The 20,752-nt window shown below is 39.6% G+C and overlaps 1 protein-coding gene across 4 annotated transcripts in view; it reads right to left on the bottom strand.

The window, feature by feature from the left end:
• Positions 1–20,752, bottom strand: part of LOC117217405 (Matrix metalloproteinase 1) — a 41,641-nt gene that overhangs the window by 9,198 nt on the left and 11,691 nt on the right. For all 4 annotated transcript variants that reach the window (XM_033464978.2, XM_033464980.2, XM_033464979.2 and 1 more), the window contains exons 2-3: positions 7,084–7,207; positions 1,731–1,835 (exon numbers count right to left, since the gene is read on the bottom strand). In XM_033464978.2, the coding sequence (XP_033320869.2) occupies positions 1,731–1,835; positions 7,084–7,207 (229 nt within the window). The remainder of the gene's footprint in view (positions 1–1,730; positions 1,836–7,083; positions 7,208–20,752) is intronic.

Here is a 20,752-nt window from a genome sequence, read left to right as displayed (position 1 = left end):
TTGCATGATCTTTTAATTAAAAATATTTTATGTAATGAACTACGTTGTCTGTTCATCAAGTAATGGAGGGACAGTTTCTCGGTAAAAGTATCGATTAATCAATTAGAATCAAAGCTTCTTCTTTACATATAAAAGTAGATAGATGTATATGATAGTAAATACGAAAGTAAATAGTGAATGTTATATGACTGCAACTAATCACTTGTTTTCATGGAATAGCATTCCCTAAATTTTTTATGTTGTATTTTCATATTTTTCAACACTATTAAAGAACGTATAGATTATTGAAAACCAATAGCATTTTGTATAAAGTAATTAATACAAAATTATATAAAATATAAAAATTAAAAATAAATCCGCAAGTTATTTGTGTCTGAAAAGGAGGAGGAATAATCCCTTAAGGCCGTTCCATTTGGATCGCTGGGGATCTAGTGGGTCACAGCCCGCATATTATGCGAATAGAATTCCGTCGGATTTACGCATCGGCAATCCCGTCGCCGCGGGTTCACTGAGAACGAGGAATGCCCGCGCGAGGTTCAAAGTCACGGTTAGAACCGATCGAACCCGACGAGGATTCCTTCGCGGTTCGATCGGCACCGAATCATCGGTTTCAGGAACGTGCGGCAACTTGATGATTCGTTTTCCAGGAAGAAAGGCCGCGTGATTAATTAGGCGGCGCTGTTACGGGAAGTTTACGCGACTTGGAACACTAATTGGCATTACCTGCGGTCAAAGGGTAATTCCCGTATGATTTCAGAGCATGAAAGCTCTCGGGGAATTGTTCCAAAGACAATGGCCATGAGGTTTAATGTTCTAGAACGTTGTTGTTCTAATACATAATTAGCAATTTTTCAATATTTCTAATTCACATAGTTAAGCCGTAGAAGTTACGATAGGATCATCGAAGTTACTATTGGCTTCAGGGACTGGTTTGGGAACTACAGTTTAATAAGAATGATCACGATTTCATAATTTCTGAATTGCTTGAAATGTGGAACCATTTTTTGTTGGATTATCAGTTTTGCAATCAAAATTTGGTGTAGTAGTATGTTATTTGTGTTTTTTAAGCAGAAATGGAATTTGCGTGGAAATTAACGTCTCAACTGCAGTAATTGTTATTTTAACGAGGCAATGGTTTCATTAGATTGTAGAAAAATGTATTTGGAGCATTTTCGACGGTTAAAGAATGCATTCGGAGCAACCAGCGAATGGCTGCTACACAGATGCGCATGACCTGTTTAGGGTGACTGGTTCTATACCGACGATAATGAGGCAGGAAGTTAAAAGTAACACCGTGCTGCTAAACAGTTTTCCATCATGGAAACAGTCTGTTGCAATACCATGTCATTAAACTGTTCACAGTTCTTGTGAAGTGAAATTTTTACGGTTGTTAATTTTTAGCGGTGCCAAACGGATGGTTTTTAATACATGAAATGGAAGAATCGCGATTTTTCAATTTAGCAAGCTCCAAAATTTGAAGTTTAATTGGAAGAAAAACGCGCGCTTTCTGAATCACAAATTTCTGAATAGCGGTCATGTTGACAATTCAACCGAATCTCGACTATTACATAATTTTGATAATTGTCACTGTCGTTGCTATTCGAATACGTAACAACGGTGATCGATTAGATAATCGAATAATCGATCGAACGTTATGTCACACGTATTTCGATCGGCAAAAACCGAACAGATAGAAGAATCAGGCCTGTCTCATTTTCGATTTGACTTACCTTGAAGAGCGTACCGCTTCGATCGTCCAAATCCGGGACCAACTTTGTCTTTCACGCCGCATCTTGGCAGTGCCATTAACTTGTACGTGTCTTCATCGAAGTCGCCTGAAAACGAAGAAAAAATTGTATCAGTTTCAAGTAACTCTCTTTTTACGTAAAAGTTTTCCAAAGACCGCAATGATTCGAATAGACTAACATGAAGTATATTTAATGTACCAATGGTCTGATGATCTTGCCTTTACAGTTTGCAATAATTTCTAAAAGGTATCGTATAAGTTTCGATACAATATCGTGGGTGTTCCTTTCATTTTTAAATCGCTGAACTACGAACACAGCAAGCAGATTTCTTAGTCCTGTTCGATTACTCTTAAATGAATGCAAGAAGATTTCTGGTAACGTTCCTCTAACGCTACAATTTTCACACAAACATGTATTAATAAGTGCGCGGCTTCCATTCGCGTGACCATAGAACGCATATAGCGGTCGCTTGTCTTCACGTGATGTGGCTAAAGCCAGTTACACGCTTGGTCAAACTCGTATTCTAATTATCCCTAAACTAAAATTATAGAAACTCAGAGAAGACAATGCGAGAAATTCGATTTCACGGTTACAACACGTTAGAATCCACAATCTTCAAAATTCAGTTTGTAAAACAATTAATTCTCACATTTTCAAGTTTTATTTCTTTAGAACTCTATTGGTCTACACGTTATAACACCTACTATCAATTATAATTTTGATAAATATAATAGAAATATATGTTTTAAATATATTTAGTTTAGTGGTTGAAATATAATTTTACAGAACAGATTATTTATGCTTCGCAAACGGTGCATTCCGCGAGCACGCTCGATCTGAATTCAATCACAGGAGACTCATCTTTCGCTCAAGTGCGCGAACGACTTAAGGTTGTTACACGGTCCGCATATTATGCATATGTATACGCGTTCGAGTTACGTCGATGCATATGCACCACGATACAAATGCAGCGCGCACGTGCACGGAAGATCACGGATGGAAAACAGAGCGTGCGGTAAAACTGAGAGATCGATAGATGAGAATCTCGGGATCTAAACTGGCGTAATTTGATGCATTTACCGTGCTTTGAAATCAAATTACTCGGTACGCTCATTTTATTCCCGAATGAACCTTCAAAATCGCTTCCCACGAGAAACGACGAAGATGCGTTTAAAAAGAAAATTCATTTCCTGAACAAAATGCAACGCGAAACGTGCAATTCCAACTCGCCAATAAAAACCCTCCTTCAATAATTTGAATCGACTAGTGACGTGTAACTTTCATTTGATTAATTCATAGACCTTTCCGCTTTTCACATTCACGTTCACGCTTGCTTCAATAATTCACTTCCCTTTTACTGTAAAATATTTATTTATTTTCTGTCAGATTGTTGGAGAAAGTGAAGCGCAATTTTGCTTCATTGGTCCCTTTGGAAATTATCGTTAAGCAACCAGCAGCTTCTAAATAAAATTAGATCGATTTTGCAGCCACGGTTTTGCAACTTATAGCGAAACTGATTTGCGACATCCGATTTTAGTCGACGGAGACAGACTTTCTTTCTCTCTTGCAACATATTAGAATCGCTCGGTTGCGTGCGATTTTATCGCGTTTTTCTCCTCTCTAATGATCTCTCGATCGGGATCTTTCAACACGTACTCCATTTCTTGCCGATCGCTATAACCATTGTTTCTGCATGGATTACAGTGTAGCGGGAACATAGAGCGAACGTGATGATATTCAACGGTACTAGGAAGCGGCGAATATGATGATGCCCGCGACACGCGGATATTACTGTCAATAAACACGTCTCATCTCGAATAATACCGTCACCAGCGGTGTACAATTTCATAGTTAGATCATTCTTCCGTTCACCTTCGTTTTTTATTGGCGACCATCGAATCGCCACTTCCGACCGTGGATGCTCGTTGAAACCGTTTGCTGCTCATTCTGTGAACGCGACACTATATTAGCACTTTGTCCACCGACAGCCGTTTCACGTTCTCTTCGAATTAACAGCTACGAGATCTATCCACCAGTTTTTCCTATGATAACCATCCTCGATTTCGTTTCGAATTGATATTCATCCCTTCATCAATGTTCAGCCATTCATTTGTTTCTGAGACGTGAAGAGTCTGTAATTGTTTTGGTATCAGACCGATATATTTTTTTACCGATTTTATGATACTTCGATAATATTAAATCATCGGTTCCAGTAGTATTATTCAATGATTTCTCTTGACATTGTTATTCATCTTTTAAAAAATTCTTTTCATATTAAACGTCAATGCTAAATTCTATCGATTGTCTAAACAGCCGCGACATGGATTAATAAACTAATTGAAGATTACATCGCAGATTACTGTCAGACTCGATGCAAGACATTGTTACGAGATTTGAAAATCTTTAGCAACAGATGGATCATGTTTCTTAAAAAGAACGATGAATTACATGGTGATATACCGTCGAGTATTCCACAGTTCAGTTTTTCTTCGTTTTAAATACTTTATCGCGGCTCGTTTCGTCTCTTCTTCGAATGCATTCATTACATTAATTGTTCTTAATTGGGCTACCTTAACGATGTTTAATAGTACCGACATAACCGCCGGCGTCGCGTTAGTATTTCTAATATAGCATTAGAAAATCCAGCTTTTGATCGCAAGAACTTGTAACTCTAATTACGAAACCGTTATAAATCTTGTTTAAAAATGTCAATAATTTGAAATCGAGGAAGTTCACGTTCGTAAACAGTTCATATGCATGGCAAATTCTAATATGCAAAATTCGAGTATCCCATGAGCTATTTAAATAACTAGTTTGCGACAACGTGTTCTAAGAACAGGATTCCTGTGTGAGTCACATTTTAAGCGCCACTGATAGATGTGTTCTGTTTTCAAAGGGGGACCTCTTACTAGTTTAAATAATTTCGTCCTCACGAATCGCCATTTAAACGCGGCTTCGCTAATTAACCCACGACATCTAAAGTGTACAAATATTCATTTTCATTATTCATCGATATGCCAATAATACAAAAATGTCATTAATATTTCTCTACTAGAGTTTATTATTATATATTATATATATAATATAATACAAAAAAAAAGGAGCAAAATAATTTTCCATCACTAAATTGTAACGCGAACAATTAAATTCATAACCTAAATGAATATTCTTACTATCAATGCCCAATAAAAAGCTAAATGCAATCAAAAACGATTAACTAACAAACAGAAACTAACTTTTCAAGGTTTCCCATTATTCCTCGATACCTTGCCTGTTTCCTCGAACCAGTTATCACTATAATTCGTCTATCACTCACTCTAACTCGTGGGTCGTGATAACGCGTTATCGGCGCTGTTCGCCATCGAATTTCAGTGAAGCCACGGTTTCGCCGGAAACAACAATAATTTGTTTCTTTGTTCGACCATGTCGGCGCGTTGTTTGCCGTCTCAACGATGTGTCAAGGCTCGAGCCTTGGCAATGGTTGCGACGCTCGTTTCAACAGCTTCTATCCGTTAAACGATCCTCACGAGCCACTCAGACGTTTGTTTGACGTCCGTCCATTTTCCTCGGGTTTTTGCACGCACACAAGCGCGTTTTCATCGCGGATCCGGTCCCTCAAGGTCTAGAAATTTAAAAATCCGCTCTTTATTCAGAGCCGGTTCGTCGACTACCGCGAGGAAGGTGCAAGCGCGTGTTTTTATCCGCGAGCAGATCCCACCGATTTCGTAGAATCAGCGGCGTAACTTCTTCGTCGACGATCTTTCTCTCTGCGAGACAGCTTTCGCGACATTAGTATGCAAACTATGAGCTCTTGTCCTCCACATTTTCTGCTCCTTTTTCTTTTAATACGTTCATGGTACATCGAAATAGACACCTTTCGATTTTCTTCTCGGTTTACGATTGCGTCCAAGTCGACCGTCTTTTCGACTGCGAAACTGTTGAACTCGATTGGGCGTTTATGGATACATGATGGGGTTTACTTTTGACTCCGTACTCTGGATCTTCCAGGCGTATAGTTAAGACTTATTCGTTCTTTAAAATAAAGTCGTAGTTATATTGAAGAGTATTCAAAAATTTAAGAGCCCAATTTCGTATAGAATGGTAGAGTTAGGTCAACTATTAGTCAATTTTATCAAGTGCACTGGCTGTTTCATTGGTGCTAAGAGTATGAAACAGTAAAAGCGATTATTTTGCGTTACCGCATATAATAAGACTTGTATTTGTGCAGACTTCGCGCGATTTTCCGCGACTTGTTCACAATTTTGTTCCACGAACTTTGGCCTCTCGTTTATTTCGTTACACGAATGTAACGTGATTCGTTCCTTTGACCACTCCGTCTTATCATTCCTTTCAGATTCATACACAGCAGGGTTTTCTCTCGATTCAACCCGGCATGATAATAGTTCCCGCGAAAAAGTATGACGTACGCGTACACCTTTGACGTACGGGAAACGACTTTGGAATCGGACTCTGACACGGTGCGTGATATCTGATGATATATTCGCAACAATCTACAGGGGGACACGCTTATGTTCGATATAAACTGGTCAACATACTCGGATGACGAGATTTTTGTACGATTTTAGCATCGGAATTACTGAATTAGTCGATTATATCTTTTTGAGCAAAGAAAAAACTCTGAGATTTACCTGAATTAAACTTTTTTTTTTAATTATACTGATTCCGTAAATTTGATGTCTCGATGGGAGGTACAGTGAGTCAGACCCCGGCGGGACACTGAATGAATGAATCCTCCGTAATGATTCATGGACCGTGCACCCACATGAACTATTAAACTCAATTACGGTTAAATATAAGACGGCTAAGCGATCGCAAGGACGTGAAGCTTAATCGATCACGAACACCGGCGAGATCCGCGAGTTTTGCGATCTTTCATAGACTTTTTTTTCCTTTTCATCCTTTTCTCTTTTTCCCATCGATGCAGTGATTTATTTTATAAAAAGTTACATTAAGTTACTTCACACAGGATTCCGACCTCGACACAATTCAATTGAAGGATCAATCCTCTGGTGTCTTCCTTTCGTCTCCAATTTAATAATTAATTCTGTGTTTTTCTAACAACTCCACTTGTATAATATGTCAGAATTTACGATTTCGGTAAAGAGGAGTTCAATCATTTTTTCTCCTTTCGAGAGTGAATGAAAGATATAAGTCGAAAGAACACAGAAATGTTGCAAACAGAAGACTGCGGAAGTCGATGCACGTTTGAATGATGATGTCTCGCGATGAAAAACAGGTGGTGATGTGTCGTGTTAGATCCGAAGAATTCCGAATCGCGAAGATTGCTGGTTGCAACCTGTGGTCGCGTGCTCACCTGTTATGTTCAATCCTGCGAAAGCTTGGAATTCGGCGACCGCTCTGGACAGCGAGTCCTTGGATATGATGCCGCCACTCGTTGGATTTATAGGTTGCAAGTAGCCGAATTGAGAGAGATAGTTCTGTAACAAGAAAATTATTTCTATGTCAGACGAGGATCCAAAACACACGAACCAAGACAAAACGGTTTTATTCTTTCGATGATCTCAGACTCGACAGTAGAAAAATGACAATTGCGTTTTTCTCGGATGAGCTGTGCTCGAACGATGTGAATACTATTATTTTAACCCATTAACGTTCCTTTGTATAAGAGAATAGTTTGTATGGATTGCATGAACTGCTATTAACCATTTATCATGCTGCATTGTTTCTGCTAAAATAAAATACTTTACGATGCTCCTACCCGGAGGATTAGATTAGTCTTTTCTACGTTTACACTCGTTGACAATTTAAAAAAGCGAGTATTTATTTGTCTGATTTTCAGAAGAAATTGTACAGTGTAGTAAAGAAATACTTCTTCGATATTGCGATAGATAAGAGTTCCTAAAATCCTCTGTCGGACGAGAGACGAGGAAAACGGAAGCACGTACGCGGCGCGCGTTCAATTCGTCGGAATATTAATTGTCTTCGGTGGATGCGGTTAAATAACAGTATCACACCGCAATCCCGTCATCGGCAGGGTCAATCGCCTCGGAAATCACTATTCGTCCCATTCGTAGTTGAAGAACGCGCGAAATTTACCGGTTTGATGATTAGTCGAACCACAAATATTTCCTTTGTTCCGACAACTGTCGCAGATCGTCTAGTATTTAAACAATTTGCTTCGCAATCTATTAATTAAACATTCTGCAACCGGAATACTCAATATATTCTCACACCCAAACGCTATTATCCGAACATTATAAGCAGAAACGTTTGCCTTTGCCACGCGTGTACATTCTTGTTCATTCACCAATTGTGCAACTACCATAAATTACGCAACCAACAGGAAACGATATTGTTTAAACAGTGTTTCACAGTCGTAGCGCTAATACTAAACAGTCTATTAAATCGTCCTCCTACCGTGAATCACTGTCCACACATCCGCGTCGGCAGACATCACCCATAACCGACACAGATCACAAAGGTCGTGAGTGTAAGTCGAACGGTAAGCTTCGTGATCTCCATATAACGAGCATCGATCAACTATAAAAATCGGATGAAAAAGTTGGCGCAGCCTCGAGCAGCGGCATAGTAAGTGTGAAGTTATGCCGTGAGTCATCGAGCTGCACCGTTCGAGTGCAGATAAAGATGCTCGCCCGTTGCATTCAATTCATCCGGCTCGGTGTTGCGAGTGGATCTCCTCTCGCGTTTCAAGCTTTAAAGCTTACAAATCCGTCTGATCCGAGGAAGCCTTGAATCACGCTGATTCATAAGTCCCAGCGGACGAAATGTGCTCGGGACTTTTTTTTTTCTTGTTGCTCGGGAACCGTGTAATTAGTCTTAGGAAGCAGTCGAGGTTTTTAATTCCGCGCCGTCGCGGGACACGCGATCTTGACGCGATTTTGGAAGGCAACCGGGAAACGGACTGTTGGATTTATTCGACAAAATTGCTTCGGCATTGTTGACGCATTCTTGCGTCTTGTAATGGACTGAGCTTATACGTTTCTTTGTTATTTCTTCATTGTTTGGCGCGAGATCAAATGAATTGGAAATTTTCACGAGACGTCAGGCTCTCATTTATTTATTTGTTTATTGCGATAAATGCATTGAGATAAATGACGGAGGATCGGTGAATCAGTAAACAGTTTATAAAGTCTTGTTTCGAATCGTGTAACACTGCATGCAAATATGTCGATTTTATCACTATTGCAAGAGGTGTAACAAAAGCTACCTATACTCTAGGCATATGCAAAATTTACATCGAACTTACACACTACACCCACACCTTAAATACACATCCGTGAGGTGGAAGTGTGATTACGAAACTTGCGCGTGATGTATCTTTGATAATTGCAATGAGAGAAAGAGAGAGAGAGAGAGAGAGAGCTCATTCTACAGAGAAGACTTCACCCTAAAACACGATTTCAAAACAAAATTCCTAAATAAAATTTTTAAGCTCCACACGGTCATTTGGAAACAGAAAAAGTTTTTAAATCGAACACGAAGCGTATGTTTTAATAGCCTGCGGGTTTATATGCAAAATGAAAATTGTCTAAGTTGATTGTAAGAAACGTAAGTCAGATGAAAATGCCTTTTCTCTGTTAAAAATTTTAACAAATTGTATATAATATAAACAAATTCTCAAATTCTTCTCATGTCCTTGTAATTCCGTTCCTGACCTAGCCATTTTGGCCAAAAATGCATAAAAATCGCAGTCTAGCCATTCACTTTGACCTGGCGTTGCATTTCGAACGTGTTTTTCTACACAATTAATCATATACTTCGATTCATACTTTTTTGCCAATTCATCGGAGATATTATAGCGCGAGGAGTGTTTCTTAGAACCGGTCGCAAATTCTTCATGGAAAGACGACTAAAACATGGTCCTCTGAATCACCTGCTAGCCACACTAATCCGGTGTCAATGATTCAAATCGCCACGCTTCCGCGTCTCGCGAATCTCGTAATCTCGACGAGCGGCGCGGCGTGGCTTCCAGGAAAGCCACGGTTTTTCTGAATGAACGTAAGCGTAGTAACGGCGCGCGCGTGTGTCACGCGTGAATGGACGCTCCTTCCTCGACGCCCTCGTAACAGGACCGCTACGTGTGCGCCGACACACACACATTTGGACACGTCGCACACACGTTTACACACAGATCGACATACAACGTCGGCAACAGCCGCCATTCGCTCGAAAGAACTGTGACACGGTGACTCACCAACGAGTATGTACCTGTTCCTCTTTCTTTTTTTCCTCGAGATTTCGATCGTGACGCGGCCGATCGATTAGCGAAATCGACTCTCGGAACCTTGGGATCTCCTCGGTTATTCGACGAAGGAGTACGATGGCTCATTTGACGTGTCTCCGACGAATTTTGTTTTGTCATGCCTTAAGACGTTGCAATAAATGCCGGCAATTTACTTCGAATTGTACTGAAAGTTTTGTTTCGCGAAGGAAAGTGGGTGTAGAGCTATTTACGATGTGTAGTCGGAATTTCAGATCTCTTTCCCTTAATTATTTCGATGTTTAGTTTGCACTTCGTGCAGACAATTTGTGGAATTTGTGAGAAATTTCATTTACCATGATCATTATACGATTCATAATGATCTGAAGTGGCACCCATATGAAAAGCAGATATTTCTTCTATTGTATCTCTCATTTGAGTTAACGCTGAAAAGGCTAAAGAATCCGGGTAATTTTTATTTTGCGCAAAGATCCGCGGTGTAGTCGTAAATTCGAGATCGCGATTGTAAGCAGCGATTTTTCTGCATCGGATGCGATATGCTGCGAAACGGAACACAATGTCTTCGCGAAACGATCGGATTCAAGTCGGACTCGTGTGGGCGATCGCAAGAGGATCATCCCGTTGATGACGGTCCGTAGCGAGTTGAATATCGCGAGGAATCGTGTTCGGTTAATTTTATACGTAGTTACGATGCAACGTTATGGATTCTGTTGCCGACCGGTTTGCTCGGAGATCAGAGTCCTTCGGGTGTAGACCGATTTGTGCCGTGGAGACGGAGACGTTCGAGACATCGGGACTTGATTCGAATCTTGTTTCGTTCTAATGAATTGAATACTCCGAGACGTTGGTACTGTCGTAAGCGTTACTTTCGTTTTCGTTTGCATCTGTTATTCGCGTGGGCTTTTAGCGACGTCGTTATAAATATCAGTGTTTACTGAGCAAGGTACTTCACTGCATTCTATAAATATACTGCGGATCTGTATGCAAAAATAAAAGTTGACTGTGTCTGTGGCAAAAAATAGAAGTAATTTAAAAGTTGCATTCTTTCCTCTATAATTTTAGTAATATATTGACATTATTTAATGCTTTTACTCATTTCTGTCATAATACTTAATGCTTCTATGGTGTTGCGGGTATTTAGGACCCAAATCATGTGTTAGATGGCTGTCTCAATTGCCACCTTAATGTAGCCAAAAATCTTTACTTCCTTTTGAATTTTTATATTAATTGTTATATCCTCCCATATAATAAGAACAAAAACATTGTATTGTAGTGCAGTCGTCGAAGATATGCACGTACTTTTTAGTCAGATCTACTACAACACCATTAGTGTAAGATTTTACGAACACCGTAAGAATATCGTAAATTTTAATATCGTTTTAGAAAATTATGTCGCTTTAGTGTCGAACATTTTCAGGAGTGTAAAATCATGAAAACATCGACGAATCTACCGAGGTACAAATTAAATAAATAAATGTCTCCCTTGGACAGCAACGAACGTATGCTGAATGAACGTCATGACGAATCGCGGATTCTACGACGACGTGACGAATCGTGGGTGTGATGAATCTCTCGATTCGATCGATCTCTTGATCCGATCAATCTTCCGACTGATTCTGAATTTCGCACGCGTACGAGGCAGCAAGAAAACATTCTGTGCGCGAATTACTGTCTAAAGCCACATTCGAGGCAGGAAACACACATACACATCAATCACTGGGATCGAAAATCACGGGCGACGAGCCATTGCAATTATGCAGCACATGCCGGCACGAGCTCGCACGTGAATCCGAGGAAAAAGAAAACAGGACGTTTGCGTGGTCGTGCGTTTTCCGCGGTCGAAATTGCTATCGTCTTCGCTGATTATGTACGTGGAAAATGATCAGTAGCCGGCTATTTTCTTGTCTAGCGCTTCTACGAATCTTTCTATCACTGGTTTTTGCTTCTATTTCTATCGTTCTGTCCGGGTTTTCAGAACAAGTCGAAAACGTGCAATTCATTGTTCCAGCGGTTTCGAAAGGTTGACAGTCTAATATTCACAAATTTTGTATTTGCTTCTTTTGATTGCCTCTTCGATCAGGAGATAAAAGAATAGTTTTTTCAAGAGTTGGATGAAGAAATATAAGGATAAAGAACTTAAATAATTCCTCGATCTCGAGGAATAGTATTTACGATAAAAATGAATAAATGAGACACAGTAAAAACGTCAGAAGAACTTCAGTACATTATTATCTTGAAGTCAGCTCACTGTAATTAGTAGACTACGAATTTGTGTGCAAAATAAAGATTGTTCGATACAGGAACGACATAGACATTTATCTCGTTTCTTAATAATTTTAATGAAATGAAAATAATGTGACAGTATTTTAATATTCTTTAATACTTTAATATTTGCTATTTTGCTATTTTGCATACTCGTTTCTGTCATGAATGCATAAAATCCGCGGTCTAGTAATTAGGTAGGGAATGCATACAATTTGTATTTTGCATAAAATTCCACGAACGACTGACAAGAAACTGCTCTGCACAGCAGCTTGCACTTTTCTTTCACAATTTATATTATATTTAAATCTGAAGTATAATTTTAGGTGGTAGATTTCATACTTTCGCGAGCTAGTCTGGTTTAATTGCGGTTCGATGCGTCGTTTGATTGTTGCCATTTGCCGTGTTCCTCGTGGGAGAATCGCGGCACAGGGGCGGCACGCGAGCCGCTCGGAAAATACATTTTTTTCCACTCTCCTGGCTCGTAGTCCTCGCGGATTTTACTGAATCGATAATCGCCGTCGTTGACGTAATTACTGTGCCGTGGGCACGATACGTTTTACGTTCGCGGCTACCTTGAGAGCCGCCTCCGAACGAGAAACGTGCCGCGCGAGCGATAATGTGATTTCAAATTACGGGGCACGATGTCGGCGGCTTAACGTGCCGGCCTTGGGTATTTTCATAATTTAGACGCCGATAGCGATGGAATTTCTGTACGGCAGAAGCGCCGATCGCCGAGGAACCGGAAATCGACGATATCCTTGGACATCCGACGATATCCTTTCCGTGCTCGTGCGACGTCCGCTTCGCTGAACGCAGTTTCGATTCTGTCGATGTGCGAATCAGTTTAATACTTTATCCAGCTGCAGTTTTCTACTAGTTCTTTCAAAATCGAACACCAACATAAACTATAATAATCTCATCCATATAAACGACCAATTTATTTAGATCAATATAACGTTAACGAGATCTTTTGAAATTATTATTTCGAAGGAAATTATAAAGCTTCTCTTAACCAGTTAGCTGTTTGAAAAGTGTGTAAATTATTGTAATTATACCGCATATGTTTAATTTTCTTCATATATTGTTTAAATACGACACTTTTATAAGATATATAATTTAATATTGAATGTCAAAGTATACATATGTCTTCCTTAATTTTGTAACTTTTTTCTCAAAAACAGTTAACTGGTTGAACACAGTTCGGTTATTGGAAAGCCTATGTAGCCAAAGCATAAATGTTGTTATTTGATTATCCAGTTTCTTTAAACAAAAATTAATATATTTAGAGCCAGCACATATAGACGAAGGAACTTATGCAATAATTCTTGGAAAAGAATATCTATCGTTTGAACAATTGTAAAATAAATTCCAGGCAATTGCAGAATCAGTTTGAAGCAAGATTTCGCACAGAATTCTTTGTTTGATCTATGATATAGCGTTCGCAGGTACAATTTACAATGTGATTAAGGTATATTGTACAACATTGCTTTCAATTTATTCGATGAGTCACGGTGGTTTGAACAGTTAATGGATTTTGCTCGGTTCGAGATAAGAAGAAAATACACGAGAAAGGGAGGGAGGAGAGAGGAAAGGTGTTGCAGTAACAGAATTCGACGCGATTTTATCAATGATGCATTCGTGTCGCAGGTACAACTATAATTGCGCCTTTCATGCCTAATCGACCACTTGTTCTCGCGCGGAAAATTGACTTTACAACTCGGTAACCATGTAACTACAAGATTTGCGTACACGATACCCTTTTCAATAACCCGCAATGTCTTCTCATATTTATTATCACAGAACGTAGCATTACAAAAAGAGGAAAAAATATACTTCAATTGAAACGCCAGTAATATAATTGCTGAAGCTTTTATTCCCGAGATTTTATCCAACTGATCCAAGATAATTATTTTCCATGTTACAACAGTTCTATTCTATTTATTTTCCAACAAGAGGTGTCGCACAAATTTGTCAATAATACACAACAGCATATACTGTGATCGCAAAACACATAGAGTGTATAAAACTGTGTTAAATGAAATAACACATAATATTCGATAATAACAACATTTCTCGAAATGTAAAGTAATGGAAATTCTATGTTCTGATTATTTCAATATTTTACGAGTCCATTGTTTCCGCGAGTAATTACATTGTTAAGTTCACTGCTAACAGTCGACCTTCCAGTCGACCTTCCAGTCGACCTTTCATAAATTCTGCATATTTCTGTTAGCGAAACCCTGCATTTTCGATTTCGATGTCAAAGCTCGTGTTCGCCATTCTTCCCTCGCAATTAAGCTTAATTTCATTTCCCTGCCATTAAGGCTCAAGCTGATTTGATTGCATTTTATTGTTCAATACGACGAATTAGTTCGTCTAACAATAAATTGTTACGACTATATGTATATTTATCAGAAGCTCGTAGCCGATAACGGAATGATGTAGTAGACAAATAGCAAGCTCGACTATCATCTGGCTCATGGTTGCATAAAATCGACGCGATCCACGGCGTATCACGTTCACCTGTCGAAAAGTTGACATTTTGATTGGACGAGTTATCGGAACTGACGTACGGCCGGTTTCCATGACCTGAATCCGAACTCGCACGGATTTCGTGCTTCCAGCGATCACACGTCTCGTCGCGTCGCGTCGCGTCGCAGTCGCATGGTTTTCTGTTTCTGTTTCTGTTTCGTAATGATCTTATCTGTGGTGTTTAAGCGCCCCCGAAACCATTGTTACACTAGTGTATACGTAATCGGAACAACTAGACTGTTTCATTATCGCGGTGCTCGCTCTTGTGACGCATAAAATTCTTCAAGAACAATCAAACACAACAATGGATCAGAGTCTGTGAAGTTCTATCTTGTTCTCCATGCACAAAATTCTACTTTTCTCTCATATGAACTAGAAAATTGTTTGTGTGGAAGTTTAACAAACAACGTACAACGTTCTCTATTCGGTGCATCCATTATTAGACTGCGGAATTGATGCATTTATTATAAAAACGATTAGGTGCAATTTAAAGCAATGAAAATATTAATAAAATCTAAGAACTCTCATTTAAGGAAAAGATATTTTTATTCGCGTGACTCATGTTTGTTGCGATTGATGAAGATCATTTTTATTTCGCATTTCTCTTGTCCTTCAATTCTGCACTCTAGATTGCGCATCTTATGCATTATTTTGCATCCACGGTCTAACGATGACACGTAAGTCCTAATAAACGCTATAAACTGTTCTCCATTCATCGACACTGTTAACAAAGCAAGCAAAATTTCGTTTCCCTTCCAAGAATGTTTCGCAGAAACCGTCTCATATGTTTTTACCACAGAATAATCGAACAGAATTATAGCACAATACACACAGTAACGACTAAGTGCAAGGTCTAGCCACAGGTTGTTCCAGCTCCTGACCCAAAAGCCCTAAAAGCCGGCCAATAAAAGTAAGAAATTAGCATGAACATTTTCAGCGAGGCGATAACGATGTGCTTTAAATTCTAAACATCTCCGCGATCTCTTACGGAGATAAAGGTATGTATTGCGGGTTGTTTCAGGTGGGAACGAGTACAAAGTGGCCGTTAAAGTATTCATCGTCGACGTTGTACAGTGTATAACGTGCGACGTGTCTCCGTCGTCGTCGTCGTCGTGAAAGCAGTTAGACGATTATTATCGAGCGGAGTCTGCGAGTCGGACGACCCGATCGATTTTTAGCAGAATTTCTGCGTAGGTATCGCTTGATGAATTCACTGCCGGCGCAGTGGCGGACTGAACCGGGTAACTGGGTCGACCGATGCATCAACCAGCGACCTTTACGATTAGCAGATATCCCGGGACACCCGAAAGGCCGAAGGTTCCGGCAGAATGCAAATCCCGCGCATCCTGGAAATTCGCGCGGCTTTCAAATGTCGCGGCTGATCACGTGCACCGTTGTGTTTCCGCCTCGCTAACACGATTTTCGTCGAGATATCCGCGAAGTGAGATGCTTGACGCTTTATCTGCGATAATTAGACTCTGATCTTTACGCGTTCGCGGTGCACGCGAATCATTGCCAGTTTACGAACCACGATATTCCGTGAACTTGGAACTGGTTGAAAAAGAAACAGATTTTGTCTTCCGAGTGGAAGACTTTTTGTCAATTTTCAGTGTCAGCGGCAATTTAGACAATTGATTTGCTTACTTTCATTTTGCAGTTTTATATTTGGTGCACTCAGAAGTTCTTTTCTAAAAAGACTTTACAAAGATAGGATGAGGAACAGATTTAATTTAATGTTCCGTATGATTAAAATCCCACAGAGATATGTCATTAATGTTCATTAATGTGTACGATAGTAGTTTGAATTTAAAAAATGTGTAAATACCACATCCGCGATCTTGATATCACCTACAATGAATTTACAATAAATTGCTCGAACTCCGAATAATTTCAAAATCATCCTCCACGTAGTAAAAATATTATTTCCACAAAGCAAATGCATTATTTGGTATCCTGGTTATAATACATAACAGTGTATTAATATTAAACCTACCGAGCAGTAGAAATGATTGATGCGTATTAATGCGCATCATTATAGTACTTGCGTCTATATATATGATGTAATATATCTAATCATTTCCTACGCAAGAGTCTTTGTAATTTTTATAACTGTGAAATGGTAAAGAGTCTTCATTATTTGTATAATTATAAAATGAGAAACTGGTCGTTAAATTAATTTAACTCGGCGTTAAATTCACGAAGTAAAATTTAACTTTTCCTAACAGACTCAAATATAGCTATCCTCGAAATAGCTGACAGTTGGATTCCTCTCCACTCAAAATAATTCGTGACCAGACCGTCCCCGCCATTTCTCCCCAATAAGAAATAAAAGTTCCCCCAGTGTCAACACGCTATTATCCGATGAAACTGTCGGGACTCCATTAGAGTCTCGATCGAATATGGCACGCGTAATATCGTCTAATGCGATCAGGCTCGATAAGCGTAGCCGCGTGAAATGACTGCTGATAGCCGGGTCTGTTTGCCAGCGGAGAACGTTATCAATGCGCGTTATCAGCCGATAAAGAGCGAAGCGTGCCTTTCCAGTGAAATATAATACGTTCGAGACAAACCGGCGAAAAATGTGTCGCCTAGAACCGACTTCTGCTTTCGCGTTTCTCAGAAGACATGAATTCCTGGTCGAGCGACGCGACGCTCGTTTCGCGTTTCGTGCGAGCCGTGAGCGTGACTCACGGCCTTAAGGGCCACCGGATGCATAAGGTATGATGCACGGTCATCTGAAATCGCGCCGCGTTTGCCCGGCCGGCTTAGGAACTAGGTCCTCGAACACGTTTCACCCTCGCGAACTGTCTCGAAACTCGCTGCGGTTTTTTTCATTGGCTGAGGAAACTCCGTTTTCATCCCCTAAACATGAAAATTTTTAGTCACGGTGTTATAGTAAGTATCAAGCCAAGAATTAAGAGAAGCAAGAAGCTGGATTAAAATGTATCTAGGTATCACAGTCATTTTGAAAATTTATTAAAAAAAATTTGTACGCAAGGATCCAATTGATCCTTAGCTCGACATTTATCATGATATTTATCTTGATACTTAACTTAACAGTTCCCTTAATTTTTAGCTCGATACTTACAATAGTATTGCGAGTAAAAATTTGATTTCAATGCGAGTTTCAGAGGTCCGTATCTCGTGTGGAAGTACATATTAATTAACGAAGTAATCACTGGACTATGGATTTGATGCATTCATGATAAATGCGAGTGAATGAAATACTCATTTGGATAATCATCCGCAGTCTCGTAATCACCACTTGTTTCTATCAGGTATAGATCTCTGGACGATAAGTCAAGGAACGTTTTAATTATGTGATCTCGTATTTATCTTGCTTCCCGTGTACAAATTTCAAGAATTATGACTAATAAACATTCACAAAATCCTTTCTCGGAATCTGTTACTCAATCTGATTATACTTGATCGATCGACCTGTAAAAGACGATACGTAAATACAGAAACTGGTTCAAGAAACTCCACGTAGCCTCTCTAACATGAAGAAGTCGTCTTCGATTTAACAAAATCATTATTTATGAAAAATAAACATTGAAAATGCAGGAGAAAACGATTATCGCGGACATCGGACAGGTTTCTCTTTATCGGTCATCAGTCTTACCAATGTTGCCAACCATCGAGTTAAGGGTTGAGTAACAACAAAACCAGTTGTGTAAATAGCTTGGAAAAACTCCGTGTGTACAAGTAATGCATTAGGAAGAAACGATTAATTAATCTTTCTGGTCTACTCTGGTATCTTTGATCTTATGACCTGGCGAATCGCAATCGCGGAGCGCATTTACCGGTGCAGCAGAACGAGTGCACGGAAGGATCTGTCAGCCGTGGAAAGGCAAAAGGTGCACAGGTATCGAGTAGCGACCCCGACCTTGAAGAGGTCTTTGTCGACGCACACGGCATCAGTATTCAACGCCCTCGCATCTTCCTCCGGCCGTCTCTTGAATACAAAAGCTATCTCCCGATCGTCCACCGTAGCTTCGTACGGCCGCACAATATATTTTCACGTTAATAGCCCCGCGATTCCCTTTGTACCGATGCTTTTTTCCACGTAAACCGCTTCGACAACGTCCACGCCGATCGACGCTTTCGTGTAATTCTCCACACGATTCTCCCACACCTTGTCCAATTTGATTCGATACTCTCGATTCCGATCGGAGACAAGATCCTGCACCCAAGCTTTTCCAATCATTCGTATCGGACACACGAGCATAATAAGTAGATTCGAATTCTTCCCTCTGTCGAGTAAAGGGCTTCATGCGGCGATGAATTTATTTTCGTTAGTACTCGCGTTCGCAGCTTAATCATTGGACTGCGCATTTATGGCATTTACTACTAGATTGTGCAAAATGCTTATCTTCTGCATTTGCTGCAAGGAACACAATTCTTTAATAATCTTGGCAAGCCGTAAGTAATATATCGATATTCCTCAAATATTTGAATACTTTTATTGTTTAAAATGGCAACTACTCACTTTTGTTATGAATGCATAATATCGGTAATCTAATTATAACAAAATCGACGTACAAATATAGGAACATATGAAATGGAGCACATTCGACCGATTAAAGGTATTAAGGTATTACTCATTTGAGATTTAAAGACCGATATATCGCTAGTTGCTTTTTTAGAATCAAGAATTAGTATAAAAATAAGACAAGTTTCGAAGATCTGAAGAAATTACACTGTATTCGTGTTTTAGCTACACGCTAAAATTTCATGCAAGCAAAGTGCTCATGAAATTCATAATTTAACAGTGTTAATTAAACACTATCAAATATCTATTTCAAAAGTGTCCATAATTCTATGTACGTCATTTTAAAGTGTTCTATAGAACGACGTTATCGTTGTAATTATCCCTTCCCCGAAAAATCTGTAATCTTCAGGGATCGTTTTTTACGAAATTCCTTCGCGTATTTCCTTGATCCACGTGCCCTTTTGGCGAGCATAAACGCCGAAATTAGTCCCTAATCGCGAATAAGTAACGTGCCTTGCAGGAACGACGGTAGTCTTCCGATCAATTAAATGTTATTAATCGGGATCTTGATAGCGCGATGGCTTTTTTCGCGGCCGGTCTTCCGCGGTGGCCAGGTGCTTGACCCTAACTGACCTTATCCGACCCGGTCCCAGGTAAGAGGCCAATTTAGAATCTTGCGTGCACCTGTTCGTGGAACACCTCCGAGATAACAGATTTCACGAGTGAGCCCCTGACTAGTTTCCGCGCGGAATTAAAATGTATCGCGCAGAAAGTCGCTGGGAATCTCGCCGGCGCGGCGGTCGTGATTTCGCGAGGCCAGACGTTTATACGAATTCTGTGCCGATCATGCGATAAGGAACCCGCGTGGTTAACTATTGCTCCGATCAAGAAGGCTTCCGCACGCCCCTGCTCTTGTGATTAATAGGTTCTGTGGAACGAACATTAAACACAGCTTGGAGACTTATTGCATTAATAAGGACTTTTGTGTAGGACAAAAATCGTCCGCAACGATCACGAAAACGATAGAAGATGATTTCTTTCGTTGACATAGTTCGATCGTCGAATAATTAGAAATAATCTTTATATGCTATAATTTTTATAATAACTGATAGAACGCTGTCAAACTTTGTCGATTTAACCATTTTCATGCTGTTTAAAAATTCAGAGTTCAGAAACAGTGAGTTCAAAACATTCTAAATAGCAATATGTAACTGAAATCTGCAAAGTGATCTTTTTTGAAGATTGATAATGTTAATTACGAGCGAAGGAACAGATATTCGATTAAGCAATAATATTCCAGGTAGACTACATGAAATAATGTACCGCCTAAAAGACGTGTAAAGTTTCTGGAAGGTCGTCTATTTTAATCTCAACGAAACAGTAGTACGATATCTGTTAAATTATGGACAACTCCGATAACAATTGACAGATTTCGTATTCTTTTGATTCCATCTCGAAAGTGGAACAAGTTTCGTCCAGTCTCTCGACAGG

Source organism: Megalopta genalis, chromosome 12 (genome assembly GCF_051020955.1).
Source record: "Megalopta genalis isolate 19385.01 chromosome 12, iyMegGena1_principal, whole genome shotgun sequence".
Taxonomy (NCBI): domain Eukaryota; kingdom Metazoa; phylum Arthropoda; class Insecta; order Hymenoptera; family Halictidae; genus Megalopta; species Megalopta genalis.
The sequence above is the reverse complement of the archived record's forward strand: the minus strand, read 5'-3'. Positions and strand labels throughout refer to the sequence as shown.